Source organism: Tinamus guttatus, unplaced genomic scaffold, assembly GCF_059628265.1.
Source record: "Tinamus guttatus ecotype Peru unplaced genomic scaffold, ASM5962826v1 Tinamus_guttatus_pri_ptg000453l, whole genome shotgun sequence".
NCBI lineage: Eukaryota > Metazoa > Chordata > Aves > Tinamiformes > Tinamidae > Tinamus > Tinamus guttatus.
Genome location: NW_028288987.1, coordinates 25,665 through 42,207, shown reverse-complemented (window position 1 = coordinate 42,207; position 16,543 = coordinate 25,665). Strand labels below are relative to the sequence as shown.

Here is a 16,543-nt window from a genome sequence, read left to right as displayed (position 1 = left end):
TGGGCTAAAATCCCCCTAAAACAGGCTAAAATCCCCCCAAAGGGGATAAAATTCCCCTAAATGGGATCAAATCCCCCCAAAATGGTCTCAAATCCCCCCAAACAGGTTCAAATTCCCCCAAAATGACCTCAGATCTCCCCAACCCTCCATCAATCCCCAAACCCGGAGCCAAGACCCCAGACCCAACCAAAGACCCAACGTCCAACCCAAAGATCCAACCAAGACCCAACGTCCAACCCAAAGACCCAACATCCAACCCAAAGACCCAACCAAAGACCCAACATCCAACCCCAAGACCCAACATCCAACCCAAAGACCCAACGTCCAACCCAAAGATCCAACCAAGACCCAACGTCCAACCCAAAGACCCAACGTCCAACCCAAAGATCCAACCAAGACCCAACGTCCAACCCAAAGACCCAACATTCAACCCACAGACCCAACCAAAGACCCAACGTCCAACCCAAAGACCCAACGTCCAACCCAAAGACCCAACCAAAGACCCAACATCCAGCCCCAAGACCCAACATCCAACCCAAAGACCCAACGTCCAACCCAAAGACCCAACATCCAACCCAAAGACCCAACATCCAACCCAAAGAGCCAACCAAGACCCAACATCCAACCCAAAGACCTAACGTCCAACCCAAAGACCCAACGTCCAACCCAAAGATCCAACGTCCAACCCAAAGATCCAACGTCCAACCCAAAGACCCAACGTCCAACACTAAGACCCAACCCAAAGACCCAACATCCAACCCAAAGACCCAACATCCAACCCAAAGACCCAACGTCCAACCCAAAGATCCAACATCCAACCCAAAGACCCAACATCCAACCCAAAGAGCCAACCAAGACCCAACATCCAACCCAAAGACCCAACGTCCAACCCAAAGACCCAACGTCCAACCCAAAGATCCAACATCCAACCCAAAGACCCAACATCCAACCCAAAGAGCCAACCAAGACCCAACATCCAACTCAAAGACCTAACGTCCAACCCAAAGACCCAACGTCCAACCCAAAGATCCAACCAAGACCCAACATCCAACCCAAAGACCCAACGTCTAACCCAAAGACCCAACATCCAACCCAAAGATCCAACATCCAACCCAAAGACCCAACATCCAACCCAAAGACCCAACGTCCAACCCAAAGACCCAACACTACAACCTAAGACCCAACCCCAAGACTCAAGATCCAACCAGCGACCCAATATCCAACTCAAAGACCTAACACCCAAGACCCAACCCCAAGACCCAACTCCCAGACACAACCCCAAGACCCACAACCCAACCTCAAGACCCCAATACTCAACCCAAGACTCAAGACCCAACCACCAACCCCAAGACCCAACCCCTAGGACCTAAGACCCAACCCAAGGACCCAAAGTCAACCCAAAGACCCAACCTCAAGACCCCAATGCTCAAGCCCAAGATCCCAGATCCAGCTCCAAGGCCTAAAACCCAACCCCAACACTCAAGATCCACCCCCAAAACCCAATATCCAACTCAAAGGCCTAATGCTCAACCCCCAAAGTGAACCCTAAGACCTAAGGCCCAACCCAAAGACCCAAGGCTGAACCCCAAGAACCCAGACCCAACCTCAAGACCCAACGCTCAACCCCAAGACCCCAGATTCAAACCCAGGGCCTAAAACCCAACCCCAACACTCAAGAGCCAACCCCAAGACCCAATATCCAACTCAAAGGCCCAACGCTCAACCCCCAAACCCAACCCTAAGGCCCAAACCCAAGACCAAGACCCAGCCCCAAGACCCAACACTCAACCCCAAGACCCCAGACCCAACCCCAAGACCCCCAGACGCAACCCCAAGACTCCAGACCCAACCTCAACACCCCAGACCCAACCCCAAGACCCCCAGACCCAACCCAAAGACCCCCAGACCCAACGCCAAGACCCAACACCCAACCCCAAGACCCAACACCCAACCCCAAGACCCCAGACCCAACCCAAAGACCCCCAGACCCAACCCCAAGACCCAACACTCAACCCCAAGACCCCAGACCCAACCCCAAGACCCAAGTCCAACACTCAAGAACAACCCCCCCCAATCCCAAGCCCCAACCCAAGACCCGCCCCCCCCTCATCCTCCCCCATCACTTGGGGGTGCAGCCCCCCCCCCCCCCCAGCCCTGGGTGCCACCAGGCGGCCGCTGCTCATGTTGGTGGCCACCGCCGCGACCTCCTCGTTGGGGACAAAGGCGCCATTGTCACCATAGACCCCGCCCCTCCTGCCATGTCCCCCCACTTGCCCCTCCTGGCCCCATAGACCCCCCCCCCCAGTGCCCTCCAAGCCCCGCCCCCGTGTGGACACGCCCCCTTTCGGCCCCTAAACCACGCCCCCTCCCGCAGCCCCGCCCCTCCTTCATCGTCCTCTTGGGGCGCTTGTTAGCCCCGCCCCCCGTCCCCGAGCCGCCATTGGCTCCTGCCCCGCCCTCCGCGCGCCCCCATTGGCCCACGCGGCGCAGGCCACGCCCCCTAAAAGACCGATCCGTGTTTATTAAAGGGCCCCGCGCCGCTGCGGCGCCCGGGCCCGCCGGGTGACAGTTCGGGTGTTGTTGGGGGTGACGCTCGGGTGTTGCAGGGGCCACGGGTGGTACCGCCTGGGGAGGGGACAACCAGGGACCAGGTGTCCCCACAGGGGCAGGGGGGCGGAGCTGGAGGGGGCCCAGGTGTCCGGATGGGGACACAGAAGGGCCCAGGCGTCCGGGCAGGGGACACGGAGGGACCCAGGCGTCCGGTTGGGGACACAGAGGGGCCCAGGCGTCCGGGCAGGGGACATAGGGGGGTCCAGGCGTCCAGATGGGGACACAGAGGGGCCCAGGCGTCCGGTTGGGGACATGAAGGGGCCCAGGCGTCCGGGCAGAGGACACAGGGGGTCCAGGTGTCCAGATGGGGGACGCGAAGGGGCCCAGGCGTCCGGATGGGGACACGAAGGGGCCCAGGCGTCCGGGCAGCCCTGGGAGCCGCCCCTTGGCCACCGCGTCTGTACTGGGGGCCCGAGGCCACCGTGTCCCTGTGTCCCTGTGTCTTGGGTCCCCATGTCCCCATGTCCCATGTCCCGTGTCCCGTGTCCCATGTCCCCGTGTCCCGTGTCCCGTGCCCCGTGTCCCCGTGTCCCCGTGTCCCGTGTCCCGTGTCCCCATGTCCCCGTGTCCCCATGTCCTCATGTCCCCGTGTCCCCGTGTCCCGTGTCCCATGTCCCCGTGTCCCCGTGTCCCGTGTCCCGTGTCCCCGTGTCCCCATGTCCCGTGTCCCCATGTCCCCATGTCCCATGTCCCCGTGTCCCGTGTCCCCGTGTCCCCCCTCAGCCCAGCTCCTGGCGGCTCTTCCCGGCGCCCTTGGGCATCTTGCGGGCGGCCGCGTCCTCCAGCTCCTTGGCCTGGTAGTAGTGGGGGGCCACCTCGAGCAGCCACCCGCTCTCGATCTCGATGACCTGCGGGGACGTCACCGTCATTGTCACCATCATTGTCACCGTCACCGTCACTGTCACCGTCACCATCACCGGGCGGAACGGGGGTCCCCGGCCCCTGCTGCCCGCGGGGGACGCGGTGGCACCGGGACGTGGGTCCCCCCATAGGGTCCCTCTTGTCGCCCTGCTCCCGGGTGACACGGGGAGCCCCCGTCACCGTCCCCGCCGTCGCTGTCCCCTCGGCCTGAGTGACACCGGGACCAGGTCGCGCTGTGGGGCTCCGGTGTCGCCGGTGTCCCCATGGGGACCCCACCGTGACACCCGGCTCCGCAGGGGCCGTCCCCACCATGTCCCCACGTCCCCATGATGTCCCATGTCCCCACCATGTCCCCACATCCCTGCAATGTCCCCATGATGTCCCCACATCCCTGCAATGCCCCCCATGTCCCTGTGATGTGCCCTGCTGCCCCCATGTCCCTGTCCCCCCATGTCCCCATGGTGTCCCCATGTCCTTGCAATGTCCCCATGGTGTCCCCACATCCCTGCAATGCCCCCCATGTCCCCATGGTGTCCCCATGTCTCCAATGTCCCCATGGTGTCCCTGTGTCCCCCTGTGTTCCCACATCCCCAATGGCCCCATGTCCCCATTGTGTCCCCAACGTCCCCATGTTCCCGTAGTGTCCCCATGGTGTCCCCAATGTCCCCATTGTGTCCCCAACGTCCCCATGTTCCCATAGTGTCCCCATAGTGTCCCCAATGTCCCCATGTCCCGGTGTCCCCATGTCCCCATGTTCCCACATCCCCAATGTCCTCATTGTGTCCCCAAGGTCTCCATGTTGCCATAGTGTCCCCATGTCCCCATGGTGTCCCCAGTGTCCCCATGGTGTCCCCATGTCCCCACGTTCCCATAGTGTCCCCAACATCCCCAATGTCCCAATGGGTGTCCCCATTTTCATGTCCCCATTTCCATGTCCCCCATGTCCCTGTCCCCCCATGTCCCCATTGTGTCCCCAACGTCCCCGTTTCCCCAATGTCCCCAAGGTGTCCCCGATGTCCCCATGTCCCCAGTGTCCCCACCTGACGCATGAACTCCTTGGTGGTGAACACCAGCTCGTGGTAGAGCACCCAGCGCGGCTGTCCCCATTGTGTCCCCAACGTCCCCATGTTCCCATAGTGTCCCCATGGTGTCCCCAGTGTCCCCATGGTGTCCCCAATGTCCCCATGTCCCCAGTGTCCCCACCTGGCGCAAGAACTCCTTGGTGGTGAACACCAGCTCGTGGTAGAGCACCCAGCGCGGCTGTCCCCATTGTGTCCCCAACATCCCCATGTTCCCATAGTGTCCCCATGGTGTCCCCAATGTCCCCATGGTGTCCCCAATGTCCCCATGGTGTCCCCGATGTCCCCATGTCCCCAGTGTCCCCACCTGGCGCATGAACTCCTTGGTGGTGAACACCAGCTCGTGGTAGAGCACCCAGCGCGGCTGTTGCTCGAACAGGCAGCTGTTGGGGTGTACGAACACCGTGTGCTGCTGCTTCACCGTGCGGTAGCCGCCCCGCGTCAGCCGCGCCGCGTGGTAGAAGTAGCCGGCGGTGATGGCCTGGGGGGACACGGGGACAATGGGGACAATGGGGACATGGGGGACGCTATGGGGACATTGGGGGGACATGGGGGGAGGGACACGGGGACACCCGGGGGACACCCAAGGGAACACCCGGTCATGGTGGGGGGGGACATGGGGACACCCAGGGGACAAGGGGACACCCAGAGTGACACCCAGGGGGACACAGGGTCATGGTGGGGGCGGGATACGAGGACACCCATGGGACACAGGGGGACATGGGGACACCCAGGGGGACGCCATGGGGACAATGGGGATGTTGGGGGGACATGGAGGTCATGGGGGGGACACAGGGACACCCAGGGGACACTCAAGGGAACACCCGGGGGGACACAGGGACATCCAGGGGGACACCCGAGGGGGACATGGGGACACCCAGGGGACAAGGGGGTACCCAGGGTGACACCCGGGGGACACAGGGACATCCAGGGGGACACAGGGTCATGGTGGGGGGGGGGGGGAGATATGAGGACACCCATGGGACACAGGGACAATGGGGACACCCAAGGGGACACCATGGGGACCTGGGGGACACTATGGGGACACTGGGGACGTTGCGGGGGCATGGGGTCATGGGAGGGGACACAGGGACACCTGGGGGACACCCAAGGGAACACCCAGGGGGACACAGGGACATCCAGGGGGACACCCAGGGAACAAGGGGACACCCAGAGTGACACCCAGGGGGACACCATGGGGTCCTGGGGGACACTATGGGGACACTGGGGGGACATGGGGTCATGGGGGGGGACACAGGGACATGGGACACTCAAGGGAACACCCAGGGGGACACAGGGACATCCAGGGGGACACAGGGTCATGGTGGGGGGGACATGGGGACACCCAGGGGACAAGGGGACACCCAGGGTGACATCCACGGGGACACAGGGTCATGGTGGGGGGACACCCGGGGGGGCACCATGGGGACACCCAGGGGACAAGGGGACACCCAGGGTGACACCCAGGGGGACACAGGGTCATGGTGGGGGTGGGATATGAGGACACCCGTGGGACACAGGGGGACATGGGGACACCCGGGGGACACCCAGAGTGACACCCAGGGGGACATGGAGGAGGGGGACACCTGGGCAGGACATGAAGGGGGGACACAAGGTCACGGGGTGGGGGACAGTTTGGGATCATTTTGGGTCGGTTTGAGGTGGTTTTGGGCTGGTTGGAGGTGATTTTAGAGCACTTTGGGTGATTTGGGGTGTTTTGGGTCAGTTTGGGGTGATTTTGAGGCGATTTGGGATCAGTTTGGGTTGATTTGGGGCATTTCTGGAGCATTTTGGGTCAGTTTGCGGTGATTTTGGGGCAGCTTGGGGTGGTTTTGGGTAATTCTAGGGTGTTTTGAGTTCATTTGGAGTGATTTGAGGGTGGTTTTGGGTCAGTTTGGCGTCATTTTGGGTCAGTTTGGGATGACTTGAGGTGATTTGGGGGCATTTTTGGTAAGTTTGGGGAGTTTTGGCTCATATTGAGGAGATTTTGGGGTGGTTTTTGGTCAGTTTGGGGTGATTTTGGGGCATTCCTGGGGAGTTTTGGGGTGATTTGTGGGGTGTTTGGGTCAGTTTGGGGTGGTTTCGGGTGAGTTTGGGGCGATTTGGGGGCATTTTTGGGTGATTTGGGGGTGTTTCTGGGGCATTTCTGGGGCATTTGGGGGTGATTTTGGGTCAGTCTGGGGTGGTTTCAGGTGAGTTTGGGGTGATTTGGGGCATTTCTGGGGCATTTTGGGGTGATTTGGGTCAGTTTGGGGTGTTTCGGGGGCATTTTGGGGTAATTTGGGGTCAGTTTGGGGAGGTTTCGGGTGATTTGGGGGCATTTCTGGGATGTTTGGGTCAGTTTGGGGTGATTTGGGGCATTCCTGTGGCGTTTTGAGGTGATTTGGGGTCAGTCTGGGGTGATTTGGGGTCAGTTTGGGGAGGTTTCAGGTGATTTGGGGGTGATTTGGGGGCGTTTCTGGGATGTTTGGGTCAGTTTGCGCTGATTTGCGGCATTTCTGTGCCGTTTTGGGGTGCTTTGGGGTCAGTCTGGGGTGATTTGGGGTCAGTTTGGGGTGGTTTCAGGTGAGTTTCTAGTGATTCTGGGGCATTTCCGGGGTGTTTTGGGGGGCGTTTTGGGTGAGTTTGGGGTGATTCTGGGGCATTTCTGGGGCGTTTTGGGGCGTCTCTGGGGCGTTTTGGGGTGATTTGGGGTCGGTTTGGGGCATTTCCGGGGTGTTTTGGGGGGATTTGGGGTGAGTTTGGGGTGATTCTGGGGCATTTCTGGGGCATTTTGGGGCCTTTCTGGGGCGTTTTGGGGTGATTTTGGCTCTGTCTGGGGTGGTTTTGGGTGCGTTTGGGATGATTTTGGGTCAGCCTGGGGTGTTTTTGGGTGCGTTCGGGGTGGTTTTGGGCGCGTTTGGGGTGATTTTGGGCGCATTTGGGGTGTTTTTGGGCGCGTTCGGGGCGTTTTCGGGCGCGTTCGGGGCTCCCACCTTGCGGACCTGGCGCAGGTCGCCCTGGCAGGACGAGGGCAGCAGCTCCACGCGCTCCATGAGGCCCTGGAGCTGCTCGCGCACGGCGCGCGCCCGCCGCAGCGACCGCAGCTGCACGAAGTTCTCGTAGCACCACTGCACCGAGTAGCCGCTCTCCACCCACTGCCACCGGTGACAGGGGGACAAGATGGCGTGGAGATGGTGGGCACAATGATGGGGAGATGGTGGGTCCAATGATGGGGAGATGGTGGGTACGATGGTATGGAGATGGTGGGCATGATGACAAGATGTTGGACAAGATGGCGTGGAGATGGTGGGTACAATGATGGGGAGATGGTGGGTACGATGGTGTGGAGACGGTGGGTACAATGATGGGGAGATGGTGGGTACAATGACGTGGAGATGGTGGGTCCAATGATGGGGAGATGGTGGGCGCGATAACGTGGAGATGGTGGGTACAATGACATGGAGATGGTGGGTACGATGGTGTGGAGATGGTGGGTACAACCACATGGAGATGGTGGGTCCAACGACGTGGAGATGGTGGGTCCAATGATGGGGAGATGGTGGGTACAACGATGGAGAGATGGTGGGTACAATGACATGGAGATGGTGGGTACAACCACATGGAGATGGTGGGTCCAACGACGTGGAGATGGTGGGTCCAACGACGTGGAGATGGTGGGTCCAATGACGTGGAGATGGTGGGTCCGATGATGGGGAGATGGTGGGTACGATGGGGTGGAGATGGTGGGTACAACCACATGGAGATGGTGGGTCCAATGACGTGGAGATGGTGGGTCCAATGATGGGGAGATGGTGGGCGCGATAACGTGGAGATGGTGGGTACAATGACGTGGAGATGGTGGGTACGATGGTGTGGACATGGTGGGTACGATGACATGCAGATGGTGGGCATGATGACAAGATGGCGTGGAGATGGTAGGCACGATGGTGTGGAGATGTTGGGTACAATGATGTGGAGATGGTGGGCACGATGACGTGGAGATGGTGGGTCCAATGACATGGAGATGGTGGGCACAATGATGGGGAGATGGTGGGCGCGATAACGTGGAGATGGTGGGTCCAATGATGGGGAGATGATGGGTACGATAACGTGGAGATGGTGGGTTGGATGACATGAAGATGTTGAGTATGATAACGTGGAGATGGTGGGTACAATGATGGGGAGATGTTGGGTACGATGACGTGGAGATGGTGGCCGCGATAATGTGGAGATGGTGGGTACAATGATGGGGAGATGGTGGGTATGATGGGGTGGAGATGGTGGCCACGATAATGTGGAGATGGTGGGTACAATGATGGGGAGATGGTGGGTATGATGGGGTGGAGATGGTGGGTACGATGACAAGATGTTGGACAAGATGACGTGGAGATGGTGGGTACGATGGTGTGGAGATGGTGGGTACGATGACATGCAGATGGTGGGTACAATGACGTGGAGATGGTGGGTACGATGACATGCAGATGGTGGGTACGATGACAAGATGTTGGACAAGATGGCGTGGAGATGGTGGGTACGATGGTGTGGAGATGTTGGGTACAATGATGTGGAGATGGTGGGCACGATGACGTGGAGATGGTGGGTGTGATGACATGGAGATGGTGGGTACGATGACGTGGAGATGGTGGGTACGATGGCGTGGAGATGGTGGGTACAATGACATGGAGATATTGGGTATGATGGGGTGGAGATGGTGGGTCCAATGATGTGGAGATGGTGGGTACGATGGTGCAGAGATGGTGGGTGTGATGGGGTGGAGATGGTGGGTACCATGGCATGGAGATGGTGGGTACAACCACATGGAGATGGTGGGTACGATGACATGGAGATGGTGGGTGCGATGACGTGGAGATGGTGGGTACGATGGGGTGGAGATGGTGGGTACGATGACGTGGGGCACGATGACAAGATGTTGGGTACGATGACGTGGGGACATCGGACACAGTGACATGGAGATGGGGACACCAGGCAGCAACACAGGACACCGGAACAGCAGGGGACACAGGGACAGGGGACACAGGGACAAGGGACACAGGGACCTGGTCAGCACCTGCCTCCAACAGCCCCTCCATTGTCCCGTCCCCCTCATTCTCCCCCTGGACCTCCCAGACCCCACATTGACACAAGGCACCCCCAAAGTCCCCCCAGACCCCGATTTCCCCCTGATTTCCCCCCCAGATCCCAATTTCCCCCCGATTTCTCCCCTCCCAGATCCCAATTTCCCCCCTATTCCCCCCTTGGCCCCGATTCCCCCCTCCAGATCCCAATTCTCCCCAATTTCCCCTCCCAGACCCCTGTTCCCCTCTATTTCCCCCACAGACCCCAATTTCTCTCCCTATTCCCTCCCCAAGATCCCAATTTCCCCCCAATTTCCCCTCCCAGACCCTGATTTCCCCCTATTTCCCCCAAGACCCCAATTTCCCCTTGATTCCGCCCTTCAGATCCCAATTTCCCCCTGATTCCACCCTTCAGACCCCAATTTCCCCCCAATTTCCCCTCCCATACCCCAATTTCCCCCCTATTTCCCCCCACAGACCCCAATTTCCCCCCTAGACCCCAATTTCCCCCCAATTTCCCCTCCCATACCCCAATTTCCCCCCAATTTTCCCCCGCAGACCCCAATTTCCCTCCCAGACCCCAATTTCCCCCCAATTTCCCCTCCCAGACCCCAATTTCCCCCCTATTTCCCCCCCCAGACCCCAATTTCCCCTCCACAGACCCCGATTTCCATCCAATTTCCCCCCCAGACCCCAATTCCCCCCATTTACCCTCCCAGACCCCAATTTTCCCCCTATTTCCCCCCCAGACCCCAATTGCCCCCCAGACCCCAATTTCCATCCAATTTCCCCCCGCAGACCCCAATTCCCCCCATTTCTCCTCCCAGACCCCAATTTCCCCCCTATTTCCCCCCCATACCCCAATTTCCACCCCCATTCCCCCCGGCCGCGATCCCCGCGGCGTTCCCGGCGTTCCCGGCATTCCCGGCGTTCCGGGCGCTCCCGCTCCGTGCCTGGCTGTAGACGTTGAGCAGCACCAGGTGGTCGCCCCCCGGCACGTGGAAGTTCATGCGCGCGTTGTCCGCGTGGACCACCTTGTCCTTGGGCCGGTAGAACACGGCGTTGTTCACCGACAGCATGGCCGCCACCGAGAGCACCTCCTCCGTGCAGCCGTACCTGGGGACGCGGGTGTCACCGCGTGGCGGGGACGGCAACCGAGGGCGTGGGGACGTCAACCGAGGGCATGGGGACATCAACGTGGCAATGGGGACGGGAACGCGGCAATGCGGACGTCAACCAAGGGCATGGGGACATCAACCTAATGGATGGGGGCATCAACCTATGGGATGGGGATGTCAACCAAGGGCATGGGGATATCAACCAAGGGCATGGGGACATCAACCAAGGGCATGGGGACATCAACATGGCAATGGGGACATCAATGGAGAATTGGGACGTCAACCTATGGGATGGGGGGTGTCAACCTACAGGATGGGGATGTCAACCAAGGGCATGGGGACATCAACGTGGCAATGGGGACGGGAACGCGGGAATGGGGACGGCAACCTACGGGATGGGGACATCAACGCAGCAATGGGGACATCAATAGACGGGGTGGGGACGGCAACCAAGGGCATGGGGACATCAACGTGGCAATGGGGATGGTAACGCGGCAATGGGGACGTCAACCGAGGGCATGGGGACATCAAGCTACGGGATGGGGACATCAACACGGCAATGGGGACATCAATAGACAGCATGGGGATGTCAACCTATGGGATGGGGATGTCAACGAAGGGCATGGGGACATCAATAGAAGGGATGGGGAAGTCAACCAAGGGCATGGGGACATCAACGTGGCAATGGGGACGTCAATAGACGGGATGGGGACGTCAACCAAGGGCATGGGGACATCAACGTGGCAATGGGGACGGTTACGCGGCAACGGGGATGTCAACCGAGGTCACGGGGACATCAATCAAGGGCATGGGGACGGCAATGTGGCAATGGGGACATCAACCTACAGGATGGGGACGTCAACCTATGGGATGGGGATGTCAACCGAGGGCGTGGGGACGTCAACGTGGCAACGGGGAGGGGAACGCGGCAATGGGGACGTCAACCAAGGGCATGGGGACGTCAACCGAGGGCATGGGGACATCAAAGCAGCAATTGGGACGTCAACCTATGGGATGGGACGTCAACCTAGGGGATGGGAACATCAACGCAGCAATGGGGACATCAATAGATGGAATGGGGATGTCAACCTATGGGATGGGGACGTCAACCAAGGGCATGGGGACATCAAGCAAGGGCATGGGGACATCAACATGGCAATGGGGACATCAATGCAGAATTGGGACATCAACCTATGGGATGAGGGCGTCAACCTACGGGATGGGGATGTCAACCAAGGGCATGGGGACGGCAACCTACAGGATGGGGACATCAACCAAGGGCATGGGGACATCAATAGACGGGATGGGGACGGCAACCAAGGGCATGGGGACATCAAAGCAGCAATTGGGACGTCAACCTATGGGATGGGGACGTCAACCTACAGGATGGGGACGTCAACCAAGGGCATGGGGACATCAACGTGGCAATGGGGACGTCAACCTACGGGATGGGGACGTCAACCAAGGGCATGGGGACATCAACCGAGGGCATGGGGACATCAACATGGCAATGGGGATGTCCACCTATGGGATGGGGATGTCAACCTATGGGATGGGGACGTCAATCAAGGGCATGGGGACATCAACGTGGCAATGGGGATGTCAATGCGACAATGGGGACATCAACCTATGGGATGGGGACGTCAACCGAGGTCACGGGGACATCAACATGGCAATGGGGACGTCAACCTATGGGATGGGGACGTCAACCAAGGGCATGGGGACGGCAATGTGGCAATGGGGACGGCAACCTACAGGATGGGGACATCAACCAAGGGCATGGGGACATCAATAGATGGGATGGGGATGTCAACCTATGGGATGGGGACATCAACGTGGCAATGGGGACATCAACCTATAGGATGGGGACGTCAACCAACGGCATGGGGACATCAACGTGGCAATAGGGACGTCAACCTATGGGATGGGGACGTCAACCGAGGTCACGGGGATGTCAACGTGGCAATGGGGATGTCAATGCAGCAATGGGGACATCAACCTACAGGATGGGGACGTCAACCGAGGGCATGGGGACATCAAATGATGGGATGGGGACGGCAACCTATGGGATGGGGCCTTCAACCAAGGGCATGGGGACATCAACGCGGCAATGGGGATGTCAACGCGGCAATGGGAATGTCAACCTACGGGATGGGGACGTCAACCAAGGGCATGGGGGCGTCAATCAAGGGCATGGGGACATCAACGCGGCAATGGGGACATCAACCTATGGGATGGGGACAGCAACTGAGGGCGCGGGGACGGCAACGCGGCAATGGGGACAGCAACCGAATAGATGGGGACATCAACCGAGGGTATGGGGATGTCAACACGGCAACAGGGACGTCAACCTAACAGATGGGGACATCAACACAGCAATGGGGATGTCAACCTAGGGGATGGGGACGTCAACACAGGGCTGGGGACATCAATCTAGAGGATGGGGACTTCAACACAGCAACGTCAACATGGCAATGGGGACCTCAACATGGCAACGGGGACATCAACCTAGGGATGGGACGTCAACCTAAGGGATGGGGACATCCATCGAAGGCATGGGGACATCAATAAGGCAACGGGGACATCAATAAGGCAACGGGGACATCAACTTGGGTGATGGGGACGTCAACCCTGGGCATGGGGACATCAACACAGCGATGGGGACCTCACCGTAGGGATGGCCATGGCATCAGGAGCACCTTCTCCATGTAGCCTCATGTGGGGACAGGGACGTCACCGGGGCACCCCGGGGACAGGGCCAACAATGTGGGGCCGGGGACGTCACCGCGTCACCCTGGAGGTGGGGACGTCACCCCGGGGACGGGGTGGCAGGTGACGCGCGCAGGGGCCACTCACTGCTCCGACGCCAGGATCATCTTGGCCAACATGGGCTCCACGGGCAGCTCCGCCATGCGCCGGCCCAGCTGGGGACAGCGGGAAGGGGACACGGTGAGGAGGGCTGGGGACGCGCGGGGGACGGTGACACGCGCGTCCCCGCGCGGTGGCCCCGGTACCGTGGTGAGCTCGCCCAGGTGGTTGAGGGCGCCCAACGCGTAGAGCTGCTCCAGCGCCAGCACCAGCGTCTCGTGGGGCGGCGGGTCCAGGAAGTCGAAGTGGATGAGGTCGTTGATGCCTGGGGACGGGGACGTCACCGCGGCGTCACCCGGGGGTGGCCGCCACCCCGGGGCCACCCAAGGGTCCTCAGGACGCGGCCGGCACCGCCGAGAAGGCCCCTCAGGTGCCCCAAGGTCCCCTGAGGTGACCCTGTGTCCTCTGAGGTGCCCCAATGGACCCTGAGGAGCCCCAATGGCCCCTGAGATGTCCCCAAGATGTCCCTAGGGTCCCCAAGATGTCCCTATGGTCCCTAAGACGTCCCTATGGCCCCTGAGACAACGCGAGGTCCCCCAAGATGCCCCAATGTCCCCTGAGATGTCCCCAAGATGTCCCTAGGGTCCCCAAGATGTCCCTATGGCCCCTGAGACAACGCGAGGTGCCCCCAAATGCCCCAATGTCCCCTGAGATGTCCCCAAGATGTTCCCATGCTCCTCAAGATGTCCCCATTACCCCAAGACGGCCCGAAGTCCCCCTGGGTGCGCCAACGTCCCCATGAGATGTCCCTATGGTCCAGAAATGCCCCAATGTCCCCTGAGATGCCCCAGTGGCCCCTGAAATGTCCCCAAGGCTCTTGAGGAGGAGGACGAGGCCGCCCAGGTCGCTGTCCCCAATGTCCCCAATGATGTCCCCAATGTCCCCAAGGGCTCACCCAGGCTCTTTAGCAGCAGGACCAGGCCGCCCAGCTCGTTGTCCCCAATGTCCCCAATGTCCCCAAGGGCTCACCCAGGCTCTTCAGGAGCAGGACGAGGCCGCCCAGGTCGCTGTCCCCAATGTCCCCAATGATGTCCCCAATGTCCCCAATGTCCCCAGTGCTCACCCAGGCTCTTGAGCAGCAGCACGAGGCCGCCCAGCTCGCTGTCCCCAATGTCCCCAATGTCCCCAATGTCCCCATTGCTCACCCAGGCTCTTGAGCAGCAGGACCAGGCCGCCCAGCTCGCTGTCCCCAATGTCCCCAATGTCCCCAGTGCTCACCCAGGCTCTTGTCCCCAATGTCCCCATTGTTCCCAGTGCTCACCCAGGCTCTTCAGCAGCAGGACCAGGCCGCCCAGCTTGCTGTCCCCAATGTCCCCAATGTCCCCAATGATGTCCCCAATGTCCCCAATGCTCACCCAGGCTCTTGTCCCCATTGTCCCCAATGATGTCCCCAGTGTCCCCAGTGCTCACCCAGGCTCTTCAGCAGCAGGACCAGGCCGCCCAGCTCGCTGTCCCCAATGTCCCCATTGTCCCCAGTGTCCCCAATGCTCACCCAGGCTCTTGAGCAGCAGGACCAGGCCGCCCAGCTCGCTGTCCCCAATGTCCCCAATGATGTCCCCATTGTCCCCAACACTCACCCAGGCTCTTCAGCAGCAGGACCAGCCCGCCCAGCTCGCTGTCCCCAATGTCCCCAATGTCCCCAGTGTCCCCATTGTCCCCATTGTCCCCATTGTCCCCAACACTCACCCAGGCTCTTGAGCAGCAGGACCAGCCCGCCCAGGTCGCTGTTCCCAATGTCCCCAATGTCCCCAATGTCCCCAATGATGTCCCCATTGTCCCCAACGCTCACCCAGGCTCTTCAGCAGCAGGACCAGCCCGCCCAGGTCGCTGTCCCCAATGTCCCCAATGTCCCCAATGTCCCCAATGATGTCCCCATTGTCCCCAATGTCCCCATTGTCCCCATTGTCCCCAATGCTCACCCAGGCTCTTCAGCAGCAGGACCAGCCCGCCCAGCTCGCTGTCCCCTATGTCCCCATTGTCCCCAATGTCCCCAATGTCCCCAATGTCCCCAGTGCTCACCCAGGCTCTTCAGCAGCAGGACCAGCCCGCCCAGCTCGCTGTCCCCAATGTCCCCAATGTCCCCAATGATGTCCCCAATGTCCCCAGTGCTCACCCAGGCTCTTCAGCAGCAGGACCAGGCCGCCCAGCTCGCTGTCCCCATTGTCCCCAATGATGTCCCCAATGTCCCCAGTGCTCACCCAGGCTCTTGAGCAGCAGGACCAGCCCGCCCAGGTCGCTGTCCCCAATGTCCCCAATGTCCCCAATGTCCCCAATGTCCCCAGTGCTCACCCAGGCTCTTCAGCAGCAGGACCAGGCCGCCCAGCTCGCTGTCCCCAACGTCCCCAATGATGTCCCCAATGTCCCCAATGCTCACCCAGGCTCTTGTCCCCATTGTCCTCAATGATGTCCCCATTGTCCCCAGGTCCAGAAATGCCCCAATGTCCCCTGAGATGCCCCAGTGGCCCCTGAAATGTCCCCAAGGCTCTTGAGGAGGAGGACGAGGCCGCCCAGGTCGCTGTCCCCAATGTCCCCAATGATGTCCCCAATGTCCCCAAGGGCTCACCCAGGCTCTTTAGCAGCAGGACCAGGCCGCCCAGCTCGTTGTCCCCAATGTCCCCAATGTCCCCAAGGGCTCACCCAGGCTCTTCAGGAGCAGGACGAGGCCGCCCAGGTCGCTGTCCCCAATGTCCCCAATGATGTCCCCAATGTCCCCAATGTCCCCAGTGCTCACCCAGGCTCTTGAGCAGCAGCACGAGGCCGCCCAGCTCGCTGTCCCCAATGTCCCCAATGTCCCCAATGTCCCCATTGCTCACCCAGGCTCTTGAGCAGCAGGACCAGGCCGCCCAGCTCGCTGTCCCCAATGTCCCCAATGTCCCCAGTGCTCACCCAGGCTCTTGTCCCCAATGTCCCCATTGTTCCCAGTGCTCACCCAGGCTCTTCAGCAGCAGGA

The 16,543-nt window shown here is 60.3% G+C and overlaps 1 protein-coding gene across 1 annotated transcript in view; it reads right to left on the bottom strand.

The window, feature by feature from the left end:
* Positions 1 to 3,329: 3,329 nt before the first annotated feature.
* Positions 3,330 to 16,543, bottom strand: part of DHX16 (DEAH-box helicase 16) — a 36,830-nt gene continuing 23,616 nt past the window's right edge. Inside the window, exons 14-19 of the mRNA XM_088532079.1 lie at positions 13,740 to 13,858; positions 13,582 to 13,649; positions 10,561 to 10,723; positions 7,526 to 7,687; positions 4,858 to 5,031; positions 3,330 to 3,458 (exon numbers count right to left, since the gene is read on the bottom strand). Of these exons, the coding sequence (XP_088388205.1) occupies positions 3,330 to 3,458; positions 4,858 to 5,031; positions 7,526 to 7,687; positions 10,561 to 10,723; positions 13,582 to 13,649; positions 13,740 to 13,858 (815 nt within the window). The remainder of the gene's footprint in view (positions 3,459 to 4,857; positions 5,032 to 7,525; positions 7,688 to 10,560; positions 10,724 to 13,581; positions 13,650 to 13,739; positions 13,859 to 16,543) is intronic.